At 38.0% G+C, this 22,225-nt stretch overlaps 3 protein-coding genes across 3 annotated transcripts; all 3 read left to right on the forward strand.

Moving 5' to 3' along the window:
* Window positions 1–480: 480 nt before the first annotated feature.
* Window positions 481–9,193, forward strand: LOC122836603 (protocadherin beta-16-like). Its single transcript, XM_044126241.1, has 2 exons — window positions 481–3,154; window positions 6,569–9,193. The coding sequence occupies exons 1-2, from the start codon at window positions 746–748 to the stop codon at window positions 6,581–6,583; spliced, it is 2,424 nt and encodes an 807-aa protein (XP_043982176.1). The 5' UTR covers window positions 481–745; the 3' UTR covers window positions 6,584–9,193.
* LOC122836602 (protocadherin alpha-C2-like) lies at window positions 3,833–18,177 on the forward strand. Its single transcript, XM_044126240.1, has 3 exons — window positions 3,833–5,914; window positions 9,273–9,928; window positions 17,365–18,177. The coding sequence occupies exons 1-3, from the start codon at window positions 4,168–4,170 to the stop codon at window positions 17,464–17,466; spliced, it is 2,505 nt and encodes an 834-aa protein (XP_043982175.1). The 5' UTR covers window positions 3,833–4,167; the 3' UTR covers window positions 17,467–18,177.
* LOC122836605 (protocadherin alpha-C2-like) lies at window positions 13,038–21,582 on the forward strand. The gene is made up of 2 exons (XM_044126243.1): window positions 13,038–17,364; window positions 19,981–21,582. Exons 1-2 carry the CDS (start codon window positions 14,956–14,958, stop codon window positions 20,011–20,013), a joined length of 2,442 nt encoding a protein of 813 aa, XP_043982178.1. The 5' UTR covers window positions 13,038–14,955; the 3' UTR covers window positions 20,014–21,582.
* The last annotated feature ends 643 nt before the right edge of the window (window positions 21,583–22,225 follow it).

The following is a 22,225-nucleotide window of genomic DNA, read 5'->3' on the forward strand; positions in this document are numbered from 1 at the left end:
ACATAGCAGGAGCTGAAATAATTTATGATTTTGTGTCTATCTAATATTAGTATTTCTTTTGGTGGGAAAACAATTAATATTTCACCAGGTAATGCTGTATGAATTTCATTTACACGTCTATGAAAGATTATCAGGATTCAATTGAAAGTTGTCCTAGAACTACCCAGCAACTTGACTAATGACTGGGAGACAAGTCCTTGCACTCATATACGTGAAATCAAAGTGGAATGTAAGATGGATGGATGGATGGAAGGTTGGATGAAAGCTATATGTAACATTATTTGACATAGCAGTTGAAAATGTCATTTAGATTTAACTTTTATGCAAGTAAAGTTGAGGATCTACGATATAAAGGAAATATAATCACAACATTTAAAGGATATTTTGAGGTAGACTTTGCCTCCGTTATGTTTTTATTAGATGAATAGTCATATTATCCTTTTCAACTTTCAATTTCAGTACATACTTTGGATCACTAAATGGTGGCGCTGTTTTCTTTCTTAAAGTTGGGCTTATGGACGTCATGCAGGAGGTCTCTTTTTGTCGGAGCGTGTTCATGTTCATGCTGAGACTGGACAGCTCCCTGGTGCTGAAACGTCGTTCAGTGAATTATGTTGCCTTTTTCCTGTATTTTGCCTGGATTTAAAACCTTTTAAAGGTTTCGGATTGATGGCAGAGGAGTATTTTCAGTGCCGCTGACAGCTTGACTTTCTCTTTTTGATTTCCCGTCATCCTGAATTTTACAATGAGTCCCGTTTTAACAAAGGGCTATATGCACAGGTACGTGCTGCTCTTTATTGTTTTCCTAATCGTTCGCAAAATATCAAGCGCAGTTACGCATTATACCTTGCCTGAAGAGATGAAAGAAGGAACAGTTGTGGCAAACCTCGCTACCGATCTCGGCCTCGACGTGACAACTCTGACAAAGAGAAAGATGCGCCTTGACATTATTGCTAACAAAAAATATTTGGATGTGAACAAAGAAACTGGCGAGCTGTATATTGTTGAGAAGATTGACAGGGAGCATATTTGCACAACTAAGTGGTCTTCCTCGTGTTATCTTAAACTTGAAATAACGCTGGAAAACCCATTACGGATATTCAACATAGAGATAGAAGTGTTAGATATGAACGACAACGCCCCGCATTTTCGAAGAGACGCCATTCATCTAGATATATCCGAAGCAACGCCGAAGGGAGAAAGGTTTTCACTCAGTAATGCGGTGGATCCTGATGTTGGAACAAATTCCGTGAAAACGTATTATTTAAGTGAAAGTGAATATTTTAACATCGAAATTCAAACAGGAAGAGATGGGTCAAAATTCGCTGATTTGATTCTAATAAAGACCTTAGATCGTGAAAAGAAGGAACATCATAATTTAATACTCACAGCCGTAGATGGAGGAACACCTGCGCGATCTGGGACGGTCAACATTTTCGTTCATGTTTTAGATACAAATGACAATGCACCTACATTTGACGAAGCAGCCTACAATGTCAAAGTAATGGAAAATTCTCCCATTGGAAGTCTTGTTATTGATTTAAATGCTTCGGATTTAGATGACGGATCAAATTCTGATATTTCATATTCGTATAGTTTGTACACGTCAGAGAAAACACAAGAAACATTTAATTTGAATCCAACCACAGGCGAAATTACTGTAAAAGGAATGTTGAATTATGAAGATTTTAGAATTTATGACATGGAAGTCATAGCAACAGATAAAGGAGCAAACAGTTTATCAGGACAATGTACCATAAAGATCTTAGTTGAAGACATGAATGATAACCATCCTGAAATTTCTATTAAATCCTTTCAGAGTCCAGTCAGTGAGAACATAGAGTTAGAGACAGTGATAGCTGTAGTTAGTGTCAGTGATAAAGACTCAGGCGATAATGGACAGGTTGATCTTCATATTCCAGAGAACATGCCTTTCAAACTGAGGGAGTCCTCTGATAACTATTATGAGTTAGTGGTGTCAGAGCCATTAGACAGAGAGAAGGTCCCCGAATATGAAATCACATTCACTGTCACAGACAGAGGGTCTCCTCCTCTATCTGACAATGAAACTATGACTTTGGAGCTGCTGGATGTTAATGACAATGTCCCTCAGTTCTCTCAGTCATTTTATACCATACGTGTCATGGAGAATAACGCACCTAGCTCCTTGCTCAGCTCACTCACTGCATTTGATCCTGACCTCCATGAAAACCAGTATCTAGTTTATTTCATCATAGAGAAGGAGATTGCCAACACCTCCATGTCTATGCTGTTCTCCATCAATCCAGAGAACGGGAATCTTTATGCACTGAAAACCTTTGACTATGAGATTGAGAAGGAGTTTCTTTTCCACATTGAGGCCAGAGACTCTGGTTCTCCTCCTCTCAGCAGTAATGTGACCGTCCACATCATTGTTGTTGACCAAAATGACAACGCTCCAGTTATTGTTTCTCCTTGGCGAGCTCATGGCTCAATGGTGGAGGAAAAGATCCCCAGATCTACTGATAAAGGATCCCTGGTGGCTAAAGTGATCGCCTTAGACACAGACTCTGTGCACAACTCTCGGATTACCTACCAGTTTCTCCAGGTGACTGATGCTTCCTTGTTCAGCTTGGACCAATACAACGGAGAGATCAGGACTATGAGGATGTTCAGTTACAAAGACTCGCGCCACCACAGACTGGTTGTTGTTGCCAAGGACAACGGGGAGCCTGCTCTCTCTGCTACAGTCACCATCAAGCTGCTGACAGTGGAGACTGATGTTAAGGCGTACTCTGACATGACTGAGATGCCTCTGGAATACGACATCTTTTCAGACATCAACCTGTATCTGGTCATCGGTCTGGCCTCGGTGTCATTTCTCCTGCTCATCACCATCCTGGTCACCATCGTGCTGAAGTGTCAGAAACCCAAACCCAGCAAAAGTGCTCCTCCCAGCAGGAACAGTGTGATCAGTGAGAGGAACTCCACCATCGCAGACTCCACTCTGGTCTCCAACGATGCCTACTGGTACAGTCTGTTTCTAGCAGAGACCAGGAAAGGAAAGCTGGTGGTCAGACAGCCTGTGCCAAAGGGCTCCAGATACATCGTGTCCAGCATCCCGAGAGGGACGGGACTGTCAGAGACTAGTGACTCAGCTGCTTCTACTCTGCAGGTAGGAATCCAGTAGATACGCGTCATTTTTTTTTTTTTTTGATACGTCTTGAACATTTATTTTTGCAACTTTTTCTATTTTGGTCGATTAAACTTTTTAATGCGTAGTAACTATCTGCATAGCGGAAAATTTAGCGAATGCCACAAATACTGAAATTATGCTCTTCTATCACTATATTCAATGAGTCTTCATGTGTATTTTTCGCTCATTAAGTAACATGTGTAATTCTATCCCTCTACCAGCACAGGTGAATGACGTCAATGAAATGATTTTTCACTCGTGTTATTGTCTCTTCCTCCCCCCAACAAACTGCTCTATGTCTATTTCTCCAGACGACATAGCGCGCAAACCGCTTGCCGTGAGATGGAAACGTTTTAATGACGTATGCTTACAAATAAAACAATTTTCTTCTTATTTATTTTTTATGATAAAATTTTTTTATGTAATATGAGCATAAATGCTCTCAAAATATTTTTTTATCAACCACTGTTGACGTACACCTCATAAGATTTTGCCTGTCAAGATTGGAGATAGGGTCTCATAATTTATCAAACGTTTTGTCTGTGAATATTTTGAAATGGTACAAATCTTAATGAGCAGTATTAGACCAAAGTCTATATGTTTGCGCGATGTACGAAAATAAAAAGAAGACAAAAACATTTTCCTCTACTGGAATACTCTACTGAAGATTGCACAACTTGGTCGTTGTTTTCTTTACTAAATTAAGTCACTTTTACTCATAACTTAAACATCGATGGAATTACGGAATCTTTCACAGCGAGGCGCTGTTTTCCAAGCTTGGTTACGTAAATTTGTGACATCACGATCGCCATCACTGTTTGCAATGAAGTGGTGAGAACAGAATAGACCAGCAGCCGCACATTTCCCAGATTTGATTACATTTGGATTTGAAGGTTCGCCAGTTTAAATACTTAACGGGGGATTCCAGTGTTTGTCAAAACTCCTTTTCAAGAAAATCAGTCCTCGAAAGAAAACAAAGATCAGTGGCAACCATGGAAGGTTTTATTTGCTGTCTAGATTGGAGAAGGTATGTTCTGACAATTTTTGTCTGCTTCGCTGCCTTTAAATCCGCGTTTGCAGTAACGCACTATTCTGTTCCGGAAGAACTGGAAGAAGGCTCCGTAGTCGCAAATCTCGCCGGAGATTTAGGACTAGATGTAAAGAAATTGATCGATCGAAAAATGCGCCTGGACACCATAGGAAGTCGGAAATATTTGGACGTGAACAAAGAAACAGGGGAGCTGTTCATTGTCGAGCGAATTGATAGAGAATCTCTTTGCCCCGCCAAGACGTCGTGTTATCTGAAAATGGAGGCTATAATTGAAAACCCCAAACGGATATTTTATATCGAGTTGGAGATAATGGACATTAATGATAACGCACCTCATTTCAGAAGAGACACAATAGATCTAGATATTTCAGAGGCAACACAGGCTGGTGAGCGGTTTTCTGTGAGCAACGCAGTTGATCCTGATGTGGGTTCTAATGCTCTCAAAACATATCATCTGAGCGAAAGTGATTTTTTTACGATAGAAATTCAGACTGGGAGAGATGGATCAAAATTTCCTGACTTGATTTTGAAAAAAAATATTGATCGAGAAGAGCAAGCGGTTCATAATTTAATACTCACAGCTGTAGACGGTGGCTTACCCTCTCGTTCTGGAACAGCCAGCATTATTGTCCATGTTTTAGATACAAATGACAACGCCCCAAAATTCAAACCAGAAAACTATGAAGTCAGCGTTTTAGAAAATTCTCCCATTGGAAGTAGGGTAATTCATCTTAATGCGACTGATGAGGACGACGGATTAAATTCAGAATTAATATATTCATATAGTTTGTACACATCAGAGAAAACGCAGGAAACATTTAAATTAAACCCAACAACAGGTGAAATAACAGTGAAAGGTGTATTGAATTATGAAGATCTTAGGATTTATGACATGGAAGTTATTGCAACTGATAAAGGAGTTAGTGCACTATCAGGACAATGTAAAATTAAAATTCTTGTGGAGGACATGAATGATAACCATCCACATATTTCAATTAAATCCTTTCAGAGTCCAGTCAGTGAGAACATAGAGTTAGACACAGTGATAGCTGTAGTTAGTGTCAGTGATAAAGACTCAGGTGATAATGGACAGGTTGATCTTCATATTCCAGAGAACATGCCTTTCAAACTGAGGGAGTCCTCTGATAACTATTATGAGTTAGTGGTGTCAGAGCCATTAGACAGAGAGAAGGTCCCAGAATATGAAATCACCTTCACTGTCACAGACAGAGGGTCTCCTCCTCTATCTGACAATGAAACTATGACTTTGGAGCTGCTGGATGTTAATGACAATGTTCCTCAGTTCTCCCAGTCATTTTATACCATACGTGTCATGGAGAATAACGCACCTAGCTCCTTGCTCAGCTCACTCACTGCATTTGACCCTGACCTCCATGAAAACCAGTATCTAGTTTATTTCATCATAGAGAAGGAGATTGCCAACACCTCCATGTCTATGCTGTTCTCCATCAATCCAGAGAATGGGAATCTTTATGCCCTGAAAACCTTTGACTATGAGATTGAGAAGGAGTTTCTTTTCCACATTGAGGCCAGAGACTCTGGTTCTCCTCCTCTCAGCAGTAATGTGACCGTCCACATCATTGTTGTTGACCAAAATGACAACGCTCCAGTTATTGTCTCTCCTTGGCGAGCTCATGGCTCAGTGGTGGAGGAGAAGATCCCCAGATCTACTGATAAAGGATCCCTGGTGGCTAAAGTGATCGCCTTAGACACAGACTCTGTGCACAACTCTCGGATTACCTACCAGTTTCTCCAGGTGACTGATGCTTCCTTGTTCAGCTTGGACCAATACAACGGAGAGATCAGGACTATGAGGATGTTCAGTTACAAAGACTCACGCCACCACAGACTGGTTGTTGTTGCCAAGGACAACGGGGAGCCTGCTCTCTCTGCTACAGTCACCATCAAGCTGCTGACAGTGGAGACTGATGTTACTCTGACATTACATGACTGAGATGCCTCTGGAATACGACATCTTTTCAGACATCAACCTGTATCTGGTCATCGGTCTGGCCTCGGTGTCATTTCTCCTGCTCATCACCATCCTGGTCACCATCGTGCTGAAGTGTCAGAAACCCAAACCCAGCAAAAGTGCTCCTCCCAGCAGGAACAGTGTGATCAGTGAGAGGAACTCCACCATCGCAGACTCCACTCTGGTCTCCAACGATGCCTACTGGTACAGTCTGTTTCTAGCAGAGACCAGGAAAGGAAAGCTGGTGGTCAGACAGCCTGTGCCAAAGGGCTCCAGATACATCGTGTCCAGCATCCCGAGAGGGACGGGACTGTCAGAGACTAGTGACTCAGCTGCTTCTACTCTGCAGGTAGGACAAATATAAGTGAAAATATTAAACTCAGATTGTTTTCAAAAACTTCAAAAATGTATTTCTAATTTCACATAGAAAGGAATTACCTTATAAGTAATTTTATAATAAAAACAAAATTGCATGAATAAATGCCCTATTAAAATAAAAATAAAAAAAATTACCAAGTTCAACATAGATATTACCTCGTTTATTATCAGATAACTATTAAATAACCCGTATCACTTACTTTGCACATCGTAGATCTTTATATACTGTGAAGGCTTTGTGTTTCTGTCCTGTGAGGTTCTCTTGTACATCTATAAATTATGCGTAAAACATTTTCTCTGATCATTTCTGTCGTCAATAAATTTAATGTTCTGTACAATGTCTTGAACTCCTGTTACACTACAAACGGACTCGGTCATAAAATAATAGAAAAACAAATAAAGAAAAAAAATCGAACCTACTTAAAAACCTAATTTGCGTCCTTGCAGCACCTCTTATTTACTTTATTTTTTGGGGGTTGTGTATTAAGCGAAAAATCGCCTAAATGTACAAACAAGACAGAAAAGAAAACGAATCACCCAAGGATGGATTTGTACGTCCATGAAAAAGTAACACGTCAGAATATAATAAAGGAAATATGAAAACTATAAATGAATCCTTGAACAGGTTGTAAAACATTTCGAAACATAATCGAAACTGAAAAAAATTTAAATCCATTTTAAAATGTTTTTCTTTCCGTCTCCTCCGTAACAACACAATTTTAAAATAAGCCGTTCATGTCGCTGCTCTCCAAGAAAAGAAAGCATTGGTGAAGTCATCGTTTTCACGACAGTTCGTTGGATGCCGTGAAGAATCATTCCTTTCTCGACTCTGCTATGAAAAGGAGTCGTTTATATAAAATCTCGCTTATATTTGGTACAAATACACCACCAAATATCAAGTATAGGGCTTTGAAGACGGATTAATGATAATGGCTCGCCAACATGTTTGTTTTGCGTGGAAGAGGTTTGTCGCAGCGTTCCTCTGTTTTTCTTCCATCCTGGACACGGTAAGCACGGTAACTCATTATTCCGTTCCGGAGGAAATGGATGAAGGGTCCGTTGTTGCGAATTTGGCAGCTGATTTGGGATTAGATATAAGAAGTCTGAGCAAAAGAAAAATGCGGGTGGACGTGGTGGGCAACAAGAAATATCTTGATATTAACAAAGACACCGGAGAGCTTTTTATTTTGGAAAGGATTGACAGGGAGTTTCTTTGTCCTCTCAAGACAACCACGTCCTGCTTCCTAAGAATAGACGCAACAATTGAAAACCCCGTGCGCATGTTTAATATAGAGGTTGAAATACTGGACATAAATGATAACGCTCCTCATTTTAGAAGAGGAACGATGCATTTGGACATCTCAGAGTCGAGCCCTGTTGGAGAGAGATTCTCCCTGAACAACGCTGCTGACCCGGATGTCGGAACGAATTCTGTAAAAAACTACCATCTGAGCGCCAGTGAAAATTTTGCTATTGAAATTCAGACCGGGAGGGACGGAACGAAGTTTGCTGATTTGGTTCTGAAAAAGGCTCTGGACAGAGAACAGCGGGCTGTTCATAATCTGATTCTGACCGCTGTGGACGGTGGGGTGCCCACGCGCACAGGTACAGCCAGCATTATTGTTCGCGTGCTTGATGTGAACGACAACGCCCCTTCATTTGACAAAGACCAGTATGTTGTGGATGTGATGGAGAACTCGCCCATTGGAAGCTTAGTGATCAAACTGAATGCTACTGATTTAGATGAAGGCTCCAACTCTGACATGACTTACGCATACAGTTTATACACATCAGAGAGAACCCAGATGATGTTTAACCTGAATCCAGAAAATGGTGAGATCAGAGTAAAGGAAATGATAAATTATGAAGATTTGAAAATGTATGAAATGGAGGTGATAGCCAGTGATAAAGGACCAACCTCCTTATCTGGACAGTGCAGAGTTACAATCCAGGTGACTGACATGAATGACAACCATCCTGAAATTTCCATAAAATCCTTTCAGAGTCCAGTAAAAGAGAATGTGGCCACAGACACAGTGATAGCTGTAGTTAGTGTCAGTGATAAAGACTCAGGTGATAATGGACAGGTTGATCTTAATATTCCAGAGAACATGCCTTTCAAACTGAGGGAGTCCTCTGATAACTATTATGAGTTAGTGGTGTCAGAGCCATTAGACAGAGAGAAGGTCCCAGAATATGAAATCACCTTCACTGTCACAGACAGAGGGTCTCCTCCTCTATCTGACAATGAAACTATGACTTTGGAGCTGCTGGATGTTAATGACAATGTTCCTCAGTTCTCCCAGTCATTTTATACCATACGTGTCATGGAGAATAACGCACCTAGCTCCTTGCTCAGCTCACTCACTGCATTTGATCCTGACCTCCATGAAAACCAGTATCTAGTTTATTTCATCATAGAGAAGGAGATTGCCAACACCTCCATGTCTATGCTGTTCTCCATCAATCCAGAGAACGGGAATCTTTATGCACTGAAAACGTTTGACTATGAGATTGAGAAGGAGTTTCTTTTCCACATTGAGGCCAGAGACTCTGGTTCTCCTCCTCTGAGCAGTAATGTGACCGTCCACATCATCGTTGTTGACCAAAACGCCCAGTTATTGTCTCTCCTTGGCGAGCTCATGGCTCAATGGTGGAGGAAAAGATCCCCAGATCTACTGATAAAGGATCCCTGGTGGCTAAAGTGATCGCCTTAGACACAGACTCTGTGCACAACTCTCGGATTACCTACCAGTTTCTCCAGGTGACTGATGCTTCCTTGTTCAGCTTGGACCAATACAACGGAGAGATCAGGACTATGAGGATGTTCAGTTACAAAGACTCGCGCCACCACAGACTGGTTGTTGTTGCCAAGGACAACGGGGAGCCTGCTCTCTCTGCTACAGTCACCATCAAGCTGCTGACAGTGGAGACTGATGTTAAGGCGTACTCTGACATGACTGAAATGCCTCTGGAATACGACATCTTTTCAGACATCAACCTGTATCTGGTCATCGGTCTGGCCTCGGTGTCATTTCTCCTACTCATCACCATCCTGGTCACCATCGTGCTGAAGTGTCAGAAACCCAAACCCAGCAAAAGTGCTCCTCCCAGCAGGAACAGTGTGATCAGTGAGAGGAACTCCACCATCGCAGACTCCACTCTGGTCTCCAACGATGCCTACTGGTACAGTCTGTTTCTAGCAGAGACCAGGAAAGGAAAGCTGGTGGTCAGACAGCCTGTGCCAAAGGGCTCCAGATACATCGTGTCCAGCATCCCGAGAGGGACGGGACTGTCAGAGACTAGTGACTCAGCTGCTTCTACTCTGCAGGTAGGGCGATCTTAAAGAAGACTTACAAACAGATTTTTATGTAATTTTTTAAAGGTCTTTATAATTTGATTGAATATATGAGATTATGCCTCATTTTTGATGCCAACAGTGAAGCATCAACATAAATTTTACATGATGAAAAGATTATATATCTTTTTTTATCTTCACAGAAAGATTGAAATAAAGTCAATTATAATTTAGGCAATGACCATTTTATTATGATTTCCAACATTAAATCTATATAAGGGCAATAAATCCAAATACCCAATGTTATTTTAAAACTTTATTGAGTTTATATTCTGATGAACAAAGTGAAATGTAATAATTTACAATTTATTCTAAAGGATGTTAAATATTTTGGTATGAATTAGAGGTAGCATTCCAAAATGTATAAAACCAACAAAAAAAAAAACAGTTTCAACAGTATAATTTCATTTATTTATTTATCTAAAAAAAGACATAAGACTTTATATAAAACATGCATCATGATGTTTCTTTCACATAAAGAAATGTAAATTTCTTTAAATATGCATTTTATTTCAAGCTTGGTGTAAAATTCTGAAAAATGTTCTTCAAGTTACAATTTAATATTTTTTCCATACAAAATGCTGTGAATATTGTTGTGATTATTATTTCATCTGCTGTTTAGCATGGACACTTCCACAGAAATATTTTTAACATCTATGCGTTTGTTTATCTTTTATACAGTCCTTTTGATAATAACATCTAAATATCCAAACTGGCCTAATCCGATCAAATGATAATTAACAATATTCTTTTTTTAAATTAATTTTCATGTAATGTGAAGTTTCATCTGTTTAATGGACTTCTCGTTAAATCACCTAGCGACATTAATATTCCTTCTTGTCATTTTATCTTGAGAAAATGTCTGTTTCTGTTGGTACCAAAATCTATTCTTTGTTCTATAAGTAATTTAGTTATTTTTTTTCCTACTGTGACTTAAAGCATAAGTTTCCACATGTTAATTCTGTCTTTTTCTTTTTCTTTTTTTTTTCTTTTTTTTTTTTTTTTTACATATAATTACAGAGTTTGTTTTGCAATTTTATTTAACAAGAAGTAGTTTTAAGGTAAAAATGAACTTTGATAATTAGATATTTTTAATGTCATATGTCAAATTAAAATTTAATAACTAAACTTGGTATATTAAATGGCAGTTAGGATAGTCTTTCTGAAAAAGATGGATGGATAGAAAGACTAGAGACCTCTCCCCTCTTGACATTTGTTGGATAATGGATGGATAAATTTGAACTATGCAGTATTCGTTTGTGTTTAATTAATGTTAATAAGAATCTGTTAAGTTCAGGAAAAAAATATTTATTACTTATGCCAGGTGACAACTAAATGGTTTATCATTCTAAAATTTTAGTATGAAAAATAAAATAAAATATTATCATTATAATACTCAGTGAAAGGGCAGAACTTTGTTCACATGTATAATTATGGGTGGTTCTAGACAGTGGTTAACGGGGGGCAGCACACCTGGTATAGCCCCTTTATTGAAGACTTAATATTAAACAAATGTCGGTAACACTTTAAAATTTATGTAGCTTTATGTTATTAAAGCTAAAGTTTATCAGTAATACTTTTATGACAAATTTATGTCAGATCAAGATTTCTTAGTTAATGACAAGTTGTCAAAACAAAGACATTTTGAATAATGTCAACTTTGTATTAAGTGTCATGATTTACTGAATGACACTTTATGACAACAGTCATAAATATTCATGAAGACGTACTCATGTTCATGACAGGTGTTATGTCATGTTTATGACAGTGTCATGACAGTCTTATTCACAACCCATCAAATAGAATGTTACCCAAATGTCTTAGGATAACATGAACTGGCACAGAAACTGTAACTAATTGAATCCTTTGAACAATTTAATTTTTACCTTCAAAGTTTTACTTCAACAATGATTTAAAAATTAAGGTTTTGCCCTTTTAGGATGTATTCACACCTGACACATTTGATCCACTTTAAACAGACAATAGTGTGTGTCTCTAATTGGAACTTTTGTGCAGGTGTGAAGACACTCAAGCGAACTCCGGTGCTGACCAAAATATTGGACTGATACTAAATTTTTGAGGTGGTGTCAGTCCACTTTCAAGACTCCGCTGGTGCATTTTGCTTGGTGAATGCAGATCAGCCTCGATCTGAACCAATTACAGGAAGTGGACGTCTTTTCAAACTTCATGAGCAACCGTTGCTGGGCACTATGGCAAAGATGAACTCTTCTGTGTTGCTAACGCTACTGCATGTACTAGTGGCACTGAAATTGTGCCTTTTTTGTTGTTTTCTTAGTGCTGTTGCTGCTGCCAACGTGTTGAGGGTAGGCCATGCAAAGCATCTCAGCTGGCAGCCCCCATTTGTTGACACAGTTCCAAAATTACAAACATCCCATTGCGAAACCTGCATTGAATGAGCTGCTTTGACACTGAAGATGATATTGCAGTTATAATAGCACAAATGTGCACTACAGGAATGTAGCAATCAGGACTTCCAAAGTTCTGTATTCTGTCCCGCCTCCATAATTTCTATCTAATGGGAGCAAAGATCTTTACCTGCTTTCCTTTGTTTACAAATTATAGTCTGCTTGGAAAAAAAGCACAATGTGAAAGCAGATAATAAAGTTCACTTTTGTTCCAGCCCAAACAAGCGGACCCAATGACTTTTCTGTGGATGTGCGGCATAATTTATTTGAATACACCCTTAGGTTCAGCCGTATTGAGATAGGATCACAGTTTTCACCTGCTGTATCTCCAGTCTGCAACCTGCAGCTCCAGAGCTACAAGTGGCTCTTTGACTGTGTGGCTCATTTCATATAGTAAACAATTAAATACTTTCCTGTTGCTTCTTTTATTCTCTTGTTTTATGCCTCAGGGGAGGACTCTCCTTATCCCTCTGGTATATTTGATTGAGAATATTCACCTCATACTCCAAAACTCTGAATCAAAATTTTATTGGAATCTGCAGATTGTACAGTATGTGATACCAGCTTAAGCGAGCAAGATACAAATGTTATCCACCATGATGCCAAAAAAACCGCTCCCCTGTCTTTACATGGCCTTATCTGGCTAAACCATAAAGTCTGTGTTGGTACAAATATCTGCTGCACTGACTGTAAATTGTAGTACAGAAACATATACAAGTCACAGATCTATGTGAACAAAGTTTCTGTTGCAATTCAGAATGCAAATAATTAAACTGTTTAAAAGCACAAATTTCCACTTCTAATAAGCTCAATTTGTCAGATGAGAACATAATGTAAGTTTTATTTCTGCTCAAATAAATAAAGTCCAGTATGTTTTTTCAACATATGAAAAATCTTATGGACATGTTTCTCTGACCATCAACTACATAATTAATTGTGAAGTGCCTTGTGACTGCAAAATAGCAAAAGTGATGGATTGTAATACATTTAATCGTATGTAGTTGGGAAATTAATCAACACCCTGGCAAGAATATAGGAAAAAAAACACAATAAGCTTAACAGAGAAGGAACACTGCCATATGGGACTTATTTAAAACAATTGACTAAAATCATATAAAGATTGCCAAATGCTCACTTAGTTTCAACACCCAGCTGATGCTGTTTACAGTCACAATAGAGCTAAGTTTATCCAAGAAGCGGGGGCCAACATGAATAACTTGATAAAGCATCACAAGATGAAAAAGAAGCATGAGCACAATAAACACTGTTTCACAAGTTTTGACCTGCTTTTGAAGTTTATAAATATTTTGAAAGAAAACTGGCTTCAAATAAATTTGTGCGCCGTATACCTTTAACATTCAGTGTCTTTAGTGCACAGCATCTACATTTCAAAGTTACGTCTAACTTTGAGATCATGTAGTTACATCACAATATTGCGTATTGACAATTTGGACTTTTACGTGGTAGGGTATGTTCTAACTTTTGTAATACTTTCTCTGTTTGATAGTTAGAACATGTGTACTAGTGAGCTGAATTATCAAAGCAGCTTTGGTATTCTTTTGGTTTTCTCAACTCTAAGTTAAACATACCTCATAGCTTGATTTCTTCAAACTATTTCTTATTTAATAAAATAGTATTTTTTCTTTGTGGCCTTAAACAAACTAGGCATCTTAAATGATGAGCTCTATCCTGCCAACAGCCATCACCATTTTCAATAACTCTTTGAAGAATCTAATTATGAGTTACGACTACATTTAATTTCCCTTTGGGATTAACAAAGTATTTTTGAATTTGAAATCAACCAAACCTTTACATTAAATTCAAGACATTTCAATTTAGGAATGCATAAAGGAGCTAAAGTAATACTTTTTTTGTGCTTAATCAAAAGTATTTTTTCATTTTTCTACACAAAAACATTTTTAGTTTAGTTTAATCATCATGCTTTGTTTTTCTCAGTTTTTTTTCAGTTTTGCTAGATGAGTTGATGAGTAGAAAGTTTGCTCTTTCCAACTGGTTTGGAAAGAGCAAACTTGACAACAGCCCTTCTTAAAGAAATTCCCTGTAACTACATAATTTTTTAAAAATATGTGATGCTGTTTTTTGCTTCTTTTGAGCAAGCCCATAAGAATTCATGAGTTTTTTTTTTTCCTTTCTAAACAACCACGTCTTCCAGAAGTGATGGAAAAAAAACTTTTATGAGGAATAATACGCATATAATGACCAATTAATGATGTATATTAGTATTATAAAAGTAGCATCCAAATAATTAGATAAAAGCATATTTGTTCCGCTTTATCAACTTTCGTTCGGTCCAGTTACTTCTAAATGAATATTAAAATGTTTGGAAATCTATTTTTTATTTTAATGAAGACTGTCTATGGTTTTTATTTCTCAGTACCAGATAACGAATTTTTGATGAAGTCACGTTATCGCGATATGTTGTTTGCGGAGGGGATGAGAGACGTTGTGCACAATCAGTGCGTCATTCCTGGGAGAGAACGCCTTTTGTAACGATTTGCGTTGTGTTTTGCGTTTTTAAGTAAAAGACCTGACCATCCGAACCGGCTCTTCACAATGGCAGAGCCTGTCAAACGGCTTTGCAGGACGGGGTATGTGTTCCTGTTTCTCTGTCTTTTTGCCACATGGAGTGTGGTGTTGTCAGTTACTCCTTATTCTGTACCTGAAGAAATGGAGGAGGGATCTGTCGTTGCTAATTTGGCAGCTGATTTGGGATTAGAAGTGAAGACGCTGAAGACGAGGAGGATGCGTGTGGATGTTGTAGCCAATAAAAAATATCTGGATATTAACAAAGACACGGGGGAGCTTTATATTTTGGAAAGGATTGATAGGGAGTTTTTGTGCCCATCGAAAACATCCTCGCACTGTATGCTTAAATTAGACGCAACAATTGAAAACCCTGTGCGCATGTTTAACATAGAGGTTGAAATAACAGATATAAATGATAACGCTCCTCATTTTAGAAGAGGAACGATGCATTTAGACATCTCAGAGTCGAGCCCTGTTGGAGAGAGATTCTCCCTGAACAACGCTGTTGACCCGGATGTGGGAACGAATTCTGTAAAAAACTACCATCTGAGCGCCAGTGAAAATTTTGCTATTGAAATTCAAACTGGAAGAGATGGATCGAAATTCGCTGATCTGATTTTGAAAAAGGCTCTGGACAGAGAACAGCGGGCTGTTCATAATCTGATTCTGACCGCTGTGGACGGTGGGGTGCCCACGCGCACAGGTACAGCCAGCATTATTGTTCGCGTGCTTGATGTGAACGACAACGCCCCTTCATTTGACAAAGACCAGTATGTTGTGGATGTGATGGAGAACTCGCCCATTGGAAGCTTAGTGATCAAACTGAATGCTACTGATTTAGATGAAGGCTCCAACTCTGACATGACTTACGCATACAGTTTATACACATCAGAGAGAACCCAGATGATGTTTAAACTGAATCCAGAAAATGGTGAGATCAGAGTAAAGGAAATGATAAATTATGAAGATTTGAAAATGTATGAAATGGAGGTGATAGTCAGTGATAAAGGACCAACCTCCTTATCTGGACAGTGTAGAGTTACAATCCAGGTGACTGACATGAATGACAACCATCCTGAAATTTCTATTAAATCCTTTCAGAGTCCAGTAAAAGAGAATGTGGCCACAGACACAGTGATAGCTGTAGTTAGTGTCAGTGATAAAGACTCAGGTGATAATGGACAGGTTGATCTTCATATTCCAGAGAACATGCCTTTCAAACTGAGGGAGTCCTCTGATAACTATTATGAGTTAGTGGTGTCAGAGCCATTAGACAGAGAGAAGGTCCCAGAATATGAAATCACCTTCACTGTCACAGACAGAGGGTCTCCTCCTCTATCTGACAATGAAACTATGACTTTGGAGCTGCTGGATGTTAATGACAATGTTCCTCAGTTCTCCCAGTCATTTTATACCATACGTGTCATGGAGAATAACGCACCTAGCTCCTTGCTCAGCTCACTCACTGCATTTGACCCTGACCTCCATGAAAACCAGTATCTAGTTTATTTCATCATAGAGAAGGAGATTGCCAACACCTCCATGTCTATGCTGTTCTCCATCAATCCAGAGAACGGGAATCTTTACGCACTGAAAACTTTTGACTATGAGATTGAGAAGGAGTTTCTTTTCCACATTGAGGCCAGAGACTCTGGTTCTCCTCCTCTGAGCAGTAATGTGACCGTCCACATCATCGTTGTTGACCAAAATGACAACGCTCCAGTTATTGTCTCTCCTTGGCGAGCTCATGGCTCAGTGGTGGAGGAAAAGATCCCCAGATCTACTGATAAAGGATCCCTGGTGGCTAAAGTGATCGCCTTAGACACAGACTCTGTGCACAACTCTCGGATTACCTACCAGTTTCTCCAGGTGACTGATGCTTCCTTGTTCAGCTTGGACCAATATAACGGAGAGATCAGGACTATGAGGATGTTCAGTTACAAAGACTCGCGCCACCACAGACTGGTTGTTGTTGCCAAGGACAACGGGGAGCCTGCTCTCTCTGCTACAGTCACCATCAAGCTGCTGACAGTGGAGACTGATGTTAAGGCGTACTCTGACATGACTGAGATGCCTCTGGAATACGACATCTTTTCAGACATCAACCTGTATCTGGTCATCGGTCTGGCCTCGGTGTCATTTCTCCTGCTCATCACCATCCTGGTCACCATCGTGCTGAAGTGTCAGAAACCCAAACCCAGCAAAAGTGCTCCTCCCAGCAGGAACAGTGTGATCAGTGAGAGGAACTCCACCATCGCAGACTCCACTCTGGTCTCCAACGATGCCTACTGGTACAGTCTGTTTCTAGCAGAGACCAGGAAAGGAAAGCTGGTGGTCAGACAGCCTGTGCCAAAGGGCTCCAGATACATCGTGTCCAGCATCCCGAGAGGAACGGGACTGTCAGAAACTAGTGACTCAGCTGCTTCTACTCTGCAGGTACAACTGACGGTTACAGTAAATTATTTTCCCTGGTGCATACTTTGGAACTTCTTTTCACTCTTTACTTTAGAACAGGTTTTAGTTCATGTTGTAAAATAATCCCTTGTACATATACAATTTCAGCAAATATATAAAAACACAATTTGTTCCTTCTTTACACTCTGCTGGTAGGATAATAGTAAAAAAGGTTCATATTATTGGATTGTAATGAGTCATATGAAATAATGATACCATGGATTGTTTTACCTTTTTCATTTTTAACAAACATATTTCTGCCAGATGAAATGCCACTGTTTAAATTTTATATTAAAACTGTGAATATCTGTCTGTCATGTTTGTCAACTTTAAAGATAGGCCTAAACTTCTAAAAGATTTAAATTTATAGCTATTTACTTTGTTAATGAAAAAGAAGACAAAACCTAATGCTTTAGTTTATTGAATGGATTCAGATTTTAAGAAACAACTATCTATATCCTTTATTAAGAATGGAAAATGCAAACACTAGCCTCTGTTGGAGAAGTTTTCATAAAACTTTTTTCCTAATAAACTGCTAAAAAATCAAAAAAAATCAAATGCTCATCATTTTAAAAAGAAATTATTGAAAATGTGATCCATATTTTTTATTTTTAAGATTTGTATCTGTATGGTAAGTATGTATTCATGTAGAAAGTGTCACTTTTACAACACTCTTTCCTGTAAGGCTCACAATTTTCTTTCCTCATTTCAAAAGAAACATTTTATTGATAAAACGTTTGCAATATTATTCATGCCAGACCTGATGATTGAATCCCTTTTTTTCTTTTCTCTCTGCTCTAAAGTACCCTAAATGAGGAAGGTCCACTCAGCAGCTGGAGGTACGCAGAGTTCAAGACCCGGAAATTGTTTTCATGGCTAAGTTAAAGTAGTTTTAGTGTTTTAACTGTTCCTTGTTTTTCCTTTTTTCAGTGGTTATGTTTTTCTTTATTGTGCCTTTTTAATTTCCTTTTACAATAATGTGCTTAAACTTTTCTATTACATATATGAAATAGCATGCAGTTTATCAGGTTCTCCCATGTCTTCAGACGTCTGGCTGATTAATTGTTCCTGATTTTTCAGGCTCATCTTTAAACAGTAAAATGCCAGCCATGCAGTTTACCTAGCATAGTTAAAATAACTTCCTCAACTTCTTTTCTGTTATTGAATATTTTTCTTAGATTTGGCAGCATGAGCCTGATTTACACTAACTGATTTGTTTTTGTGCTTTTGAAAAATCAAATATGGTGATTCAGGTAAAGAGTTTTGAAACCATTTCAATTTCCATGATTTTACTGTACATACATTGTTGATAATTAGTTTTCTATTTCAGTGAAATCAAACTTTCTTTTAATCTACTAAAATCATTTGTGAGTAATAGCTCTCCAGGATTTGCTGGGATGGTTCAGATTTACTCTTTGGAGCATCTGATTCAAAATAAAGACGTGACAAATTGGAAGACAACAGAAGGCACGACTGACGTAAATTCAACACAAATATCTACAGCAAAAATCAATTTTCTGAAAGTCATGTTTCAACAGGAAACTGGCGCCGTCAGTATTGTCTTCTTGGTGCTAAAATCCCATTTTATCTGTCAAACTGTTATTTTGTTATTTTTCTGTAGGTTCAGTTCAGAAAATGTGAGTAAAATTTGCCTTTGCAACAGATTGACAATGAACAAGTGCCCCAAAAAAATTAAAAATTTTTTTTGTTTTGTTTTGTTAAGTGACATGTATACAGTTGTTTCAGGCCTTCAATTTATGATTTTTATTTTTTATTTTTGGCCTATTTATTTCACAATTCAGATTCAGAAAGTTTAACACACAGGAAAATTTAACCCTCTAAAATTTCTTAGAAACAGGCAAAAGTGACAACACAGGAAATGAGCTGGTGCTCAAACAAAATCTTATACAGTTTTCCAGAAAGTCTATAAAACTTGGATTAAAACAGTTTCAAAGATTACAAGAAAGTCTTGCTATTTAAATACAAGGATTATTGAGACGACCGGCGTTTTGCCCATAGTTTCAATTGGTCAAAACATTGATCTGATTTTCAGACACTATCTCAAGTTTAATGTCATTTTTTTAAGTTTCTGCATCTTTAATCGAATCACCATGTTTTCAAATTGATGCTGTGCATGCGAATATTAATCTGTGTTCATGCCCCTTTCTGACCCATCACTAATATATTACAATTGTAACTTTTTATTTCACGTATTTGTACGGGGAATAGGACTTTACTCTTTCTGTCCTTTTCACAGGATGGCACGTCAAAGCATGACTGACACTGTCTCCTGTCTTAAATGTGACCTAATTCTTTGTGCAGCAGAGGTGCAAAGAGAAATCAGGCACTCGGTTCCCTAGCAACCGCTCTCCTTCATGTAATTTTTGAGCATGGTGTTCAGTGACAAATCTTTCACATGCACAATACACATTCAAAGATCCACCAACTTCTCTCCCGCTCACTCTGTCCTCTGCCTGAAGCCCCTGTCTTGAGCGAAGGAAGTCGGCTGCATGACATATTTCAGTCTGGCCAACCACAAGGCTTTTAGTGCTGTGGGTCCTTTTCCACAAACGTCTAATTCTGTTGTCTCGTTGGCAGGCCTCCACTACAAGCAGCAACAGCTCCAAGTAATCCCACTCCTTCAGCTGTGGATAGGATGTTCACCAACAGCAAAAGCCTGGTGGAAGAAAAGAGGAACTCCGTTTAGAGATTCACCCCCACGGATACGCCCTCCTTTTGTCTCGTTTCTGTTCCTTCCTCTGTGCAGTCGTCATGCAACTCAAATGAATCAGACCAGAAAACATGCCCTGCACTCTCCCGTCCTTTGAACACATAAAACGCCGGTCAACAACGCCATGGTGTCCATACCTATATGCATGAATAGGCTGCATGGCTTTAACTTATATTTAAAGTATTGTAAAGATGAGGTACTGAGAAATGTGCACTCTAAGTTTGTACAGAAGGCACAGCAAGTATTTCAAGAGAAGACATGGGAAGGTTGGAATGTCCTTAGAGACTTTTTACGTTTAGTAGAAAGAAGCACATGTTGGAATCTACAGTTGAATCCTTCATGCCCTGCCTTGCGCCATACAAACACTGATGTATAATATCAGAGGTAAAATACAGCACAACTAACTAAATGTTCAAAAAGCATAGAATAAAATTTTAAGTAATTAAATAGAATCAGCATTTTTGTAAATGTGTTTACTGTTAGCTAATTCATGTTTACTTGTGTTTTATAAGTTAGCCAGGCCTAAATATGTGAAAGTGCCAAGTCCATCATAAGCACAAATGAATAGAACTGAGGCCTTTCTTCAGCCATCATGCCTTTCAGTTGTTTTCTGCAAGAAACAATAGAGTAACGAGTATCAAATATGTTATTTTCTGCAATTACGACAGACATTCTTTTGTTGTTGTTGTTGTTTTAACAGAGATGGAACAATTATAATTCATGGGACCAGAGTCATGCGGTGCGATGTTTTGTTTTGTTACCTCAGTTTAGGATGAAGCAGTACAGTTGATTCACAAATGTAACATTTCTCATAACATACAGCTTACATGTCACCATGTTTGAAGGTTTTGGCTACTTGAACATTGTTAAATAAGTCTTGGGGTTTCAGTGAGTGAGCGACCTTGAGAAAACAGATTGATTTGTTATATAAACTGTATTTATACCAGGATTTACTTATTTGAGTTTGCAAGCAAAACTCTTTGAGTTAGCTTCATTTCAGTATATTCAGTGATGCAGCCCTTAACGTTGACTTTACAAAACTGGAACAGCAAATTGTACCTGTGGTTTTATTTTCACTCAATGAAAGCTGTGTTTATGTACTTTACAAAACTGTATGTGTCTCCTTAAGGAATTCAAACAAACATGCAACTAACATGAGAAAATAATCACATGCCTCTTTATTAATATGCCTTTTTTTATCATCAGTAAAGGATTTTTAAGCCTCTTTAATGTGAACAGAGTTATGTGCCATCATATTTAAGTCTGTGTATGCAGGAACACAACCATGTTGTCAAACTCTTTAGTACAGCTTGTGTTTCTATTTGGGTGTAATGTGTTGAATCAAAACATATATGGTAAATGCTTTTGTACAGTGTTACTTTCACGGTGCAACATGTAGACAGTGTGAGTTAATTGTGTACTGTAGTCTGTATGAATTACTAAAAATAAAATATAACAATGAAATTTCAGTCTCTTAAATATCACATTAAATGTAAAATATCTGAAAATTTCCATTGTTTTGAAATGTTTTCCTTAAGGTTACTCCACATTAAATGAGTGGAATTATGCTAGTAATTTTTAAATGTCAAATGAAAAAGATTTCATTGCTGAGTGCTTATTTCAGACTCTCCTGACAACTAGTTTACATAAATTCACTGCATAACCTTTTTTTTAATTTAACTTCAGTATTTATTGCTACTTAAAACAATCATGCCATAGAAATAGTAGCAGTCTTAAAGCAACAAGACAGTCCAAAGTATTTTACATGGCAAAAAAATATAATAAATAAAAAAAACATTAGAGGCAAAATATAGTAAGATGAAATCCACAACTAGAAATATTTAGAATTACTCTCTCACAATAAATCTGGCATTTTGTATTTGTAAAAATGTTGGCAACACATTCCTGTACTAAGGTATTTTTATGGCAATGTCTTTATTCGAAATATATTGTTTTGACTATTATGACATAATTATGATAAATAATATAAAATTCAATGCAAAACTAGATTACAAGCTGTGTTCAGTGTTCCACAATGATTGCTCTCACTTCATTTACTGACAGCCTCTCTGGAGATATGCTGTTTTATTAAAATAAAAATAAAAACTTGTT

This window comes from Gambusia affinis, linkage group LG09, assembly GCF_019740435.1.
Source record: "Gambusia affinis linkage group LG09, SWU_Gaff_1.0, whole genome shotgun sequence".
NCBI classification, from domain to species: Eukaryota; Metazoa; Chordata; class Actinopteri; order Cyprinodontiformes; family Poeciliidae; genus Gambusia; species Gambusia affinis.

Excerpts from the sequence above, each read along its gene's own strand:
- LOC122836603 (XM_044126241.1), top strand. The coding sequence starts at position 746 with ATGAGTCCCGTTTTAACAAAGGGCTATATGCACAGGTACGTGCTGCTC.
- LOC122836602 (XM_044126240.1), top strand. The coding sequence starts at position 4,168 with ATGGAAGGTTTTATTTGCTGTCTAGATTGGAGAAGGTATGTTCTGACA. Across the intron at positions 5,915-9,272 it reads GGAGGAGAAGATCCCCAGAT|CTACTGATAAAGGATCCCTG; the intron begins CTACTGATAAAG and ends AGATCCCCAGAT. Across the intron at positions 9,929-17,364 it reads CAGCTGCTTCTACTCTGCAG|GTACAACTGACGGTTACAGT; the intron begins GTAGGGCGATCT and ends TCTACTCTGCAG.
- LOC122836605 (XM_044126243.1), top strand. The coding sequence starts at position 14,956 with ATGGCAGAGCCTGTCAAACGGCTTTGCAGGACGGGGTATGTGTTCCTG. Across the intron at positions 17,365-19,980 it reads CAGCTGCTTCTACTCTGCAG|GCCTCCACTACAAGCAGCAA; the intron begins GTACAACTGACG and ends TCTCGTTGGCAG.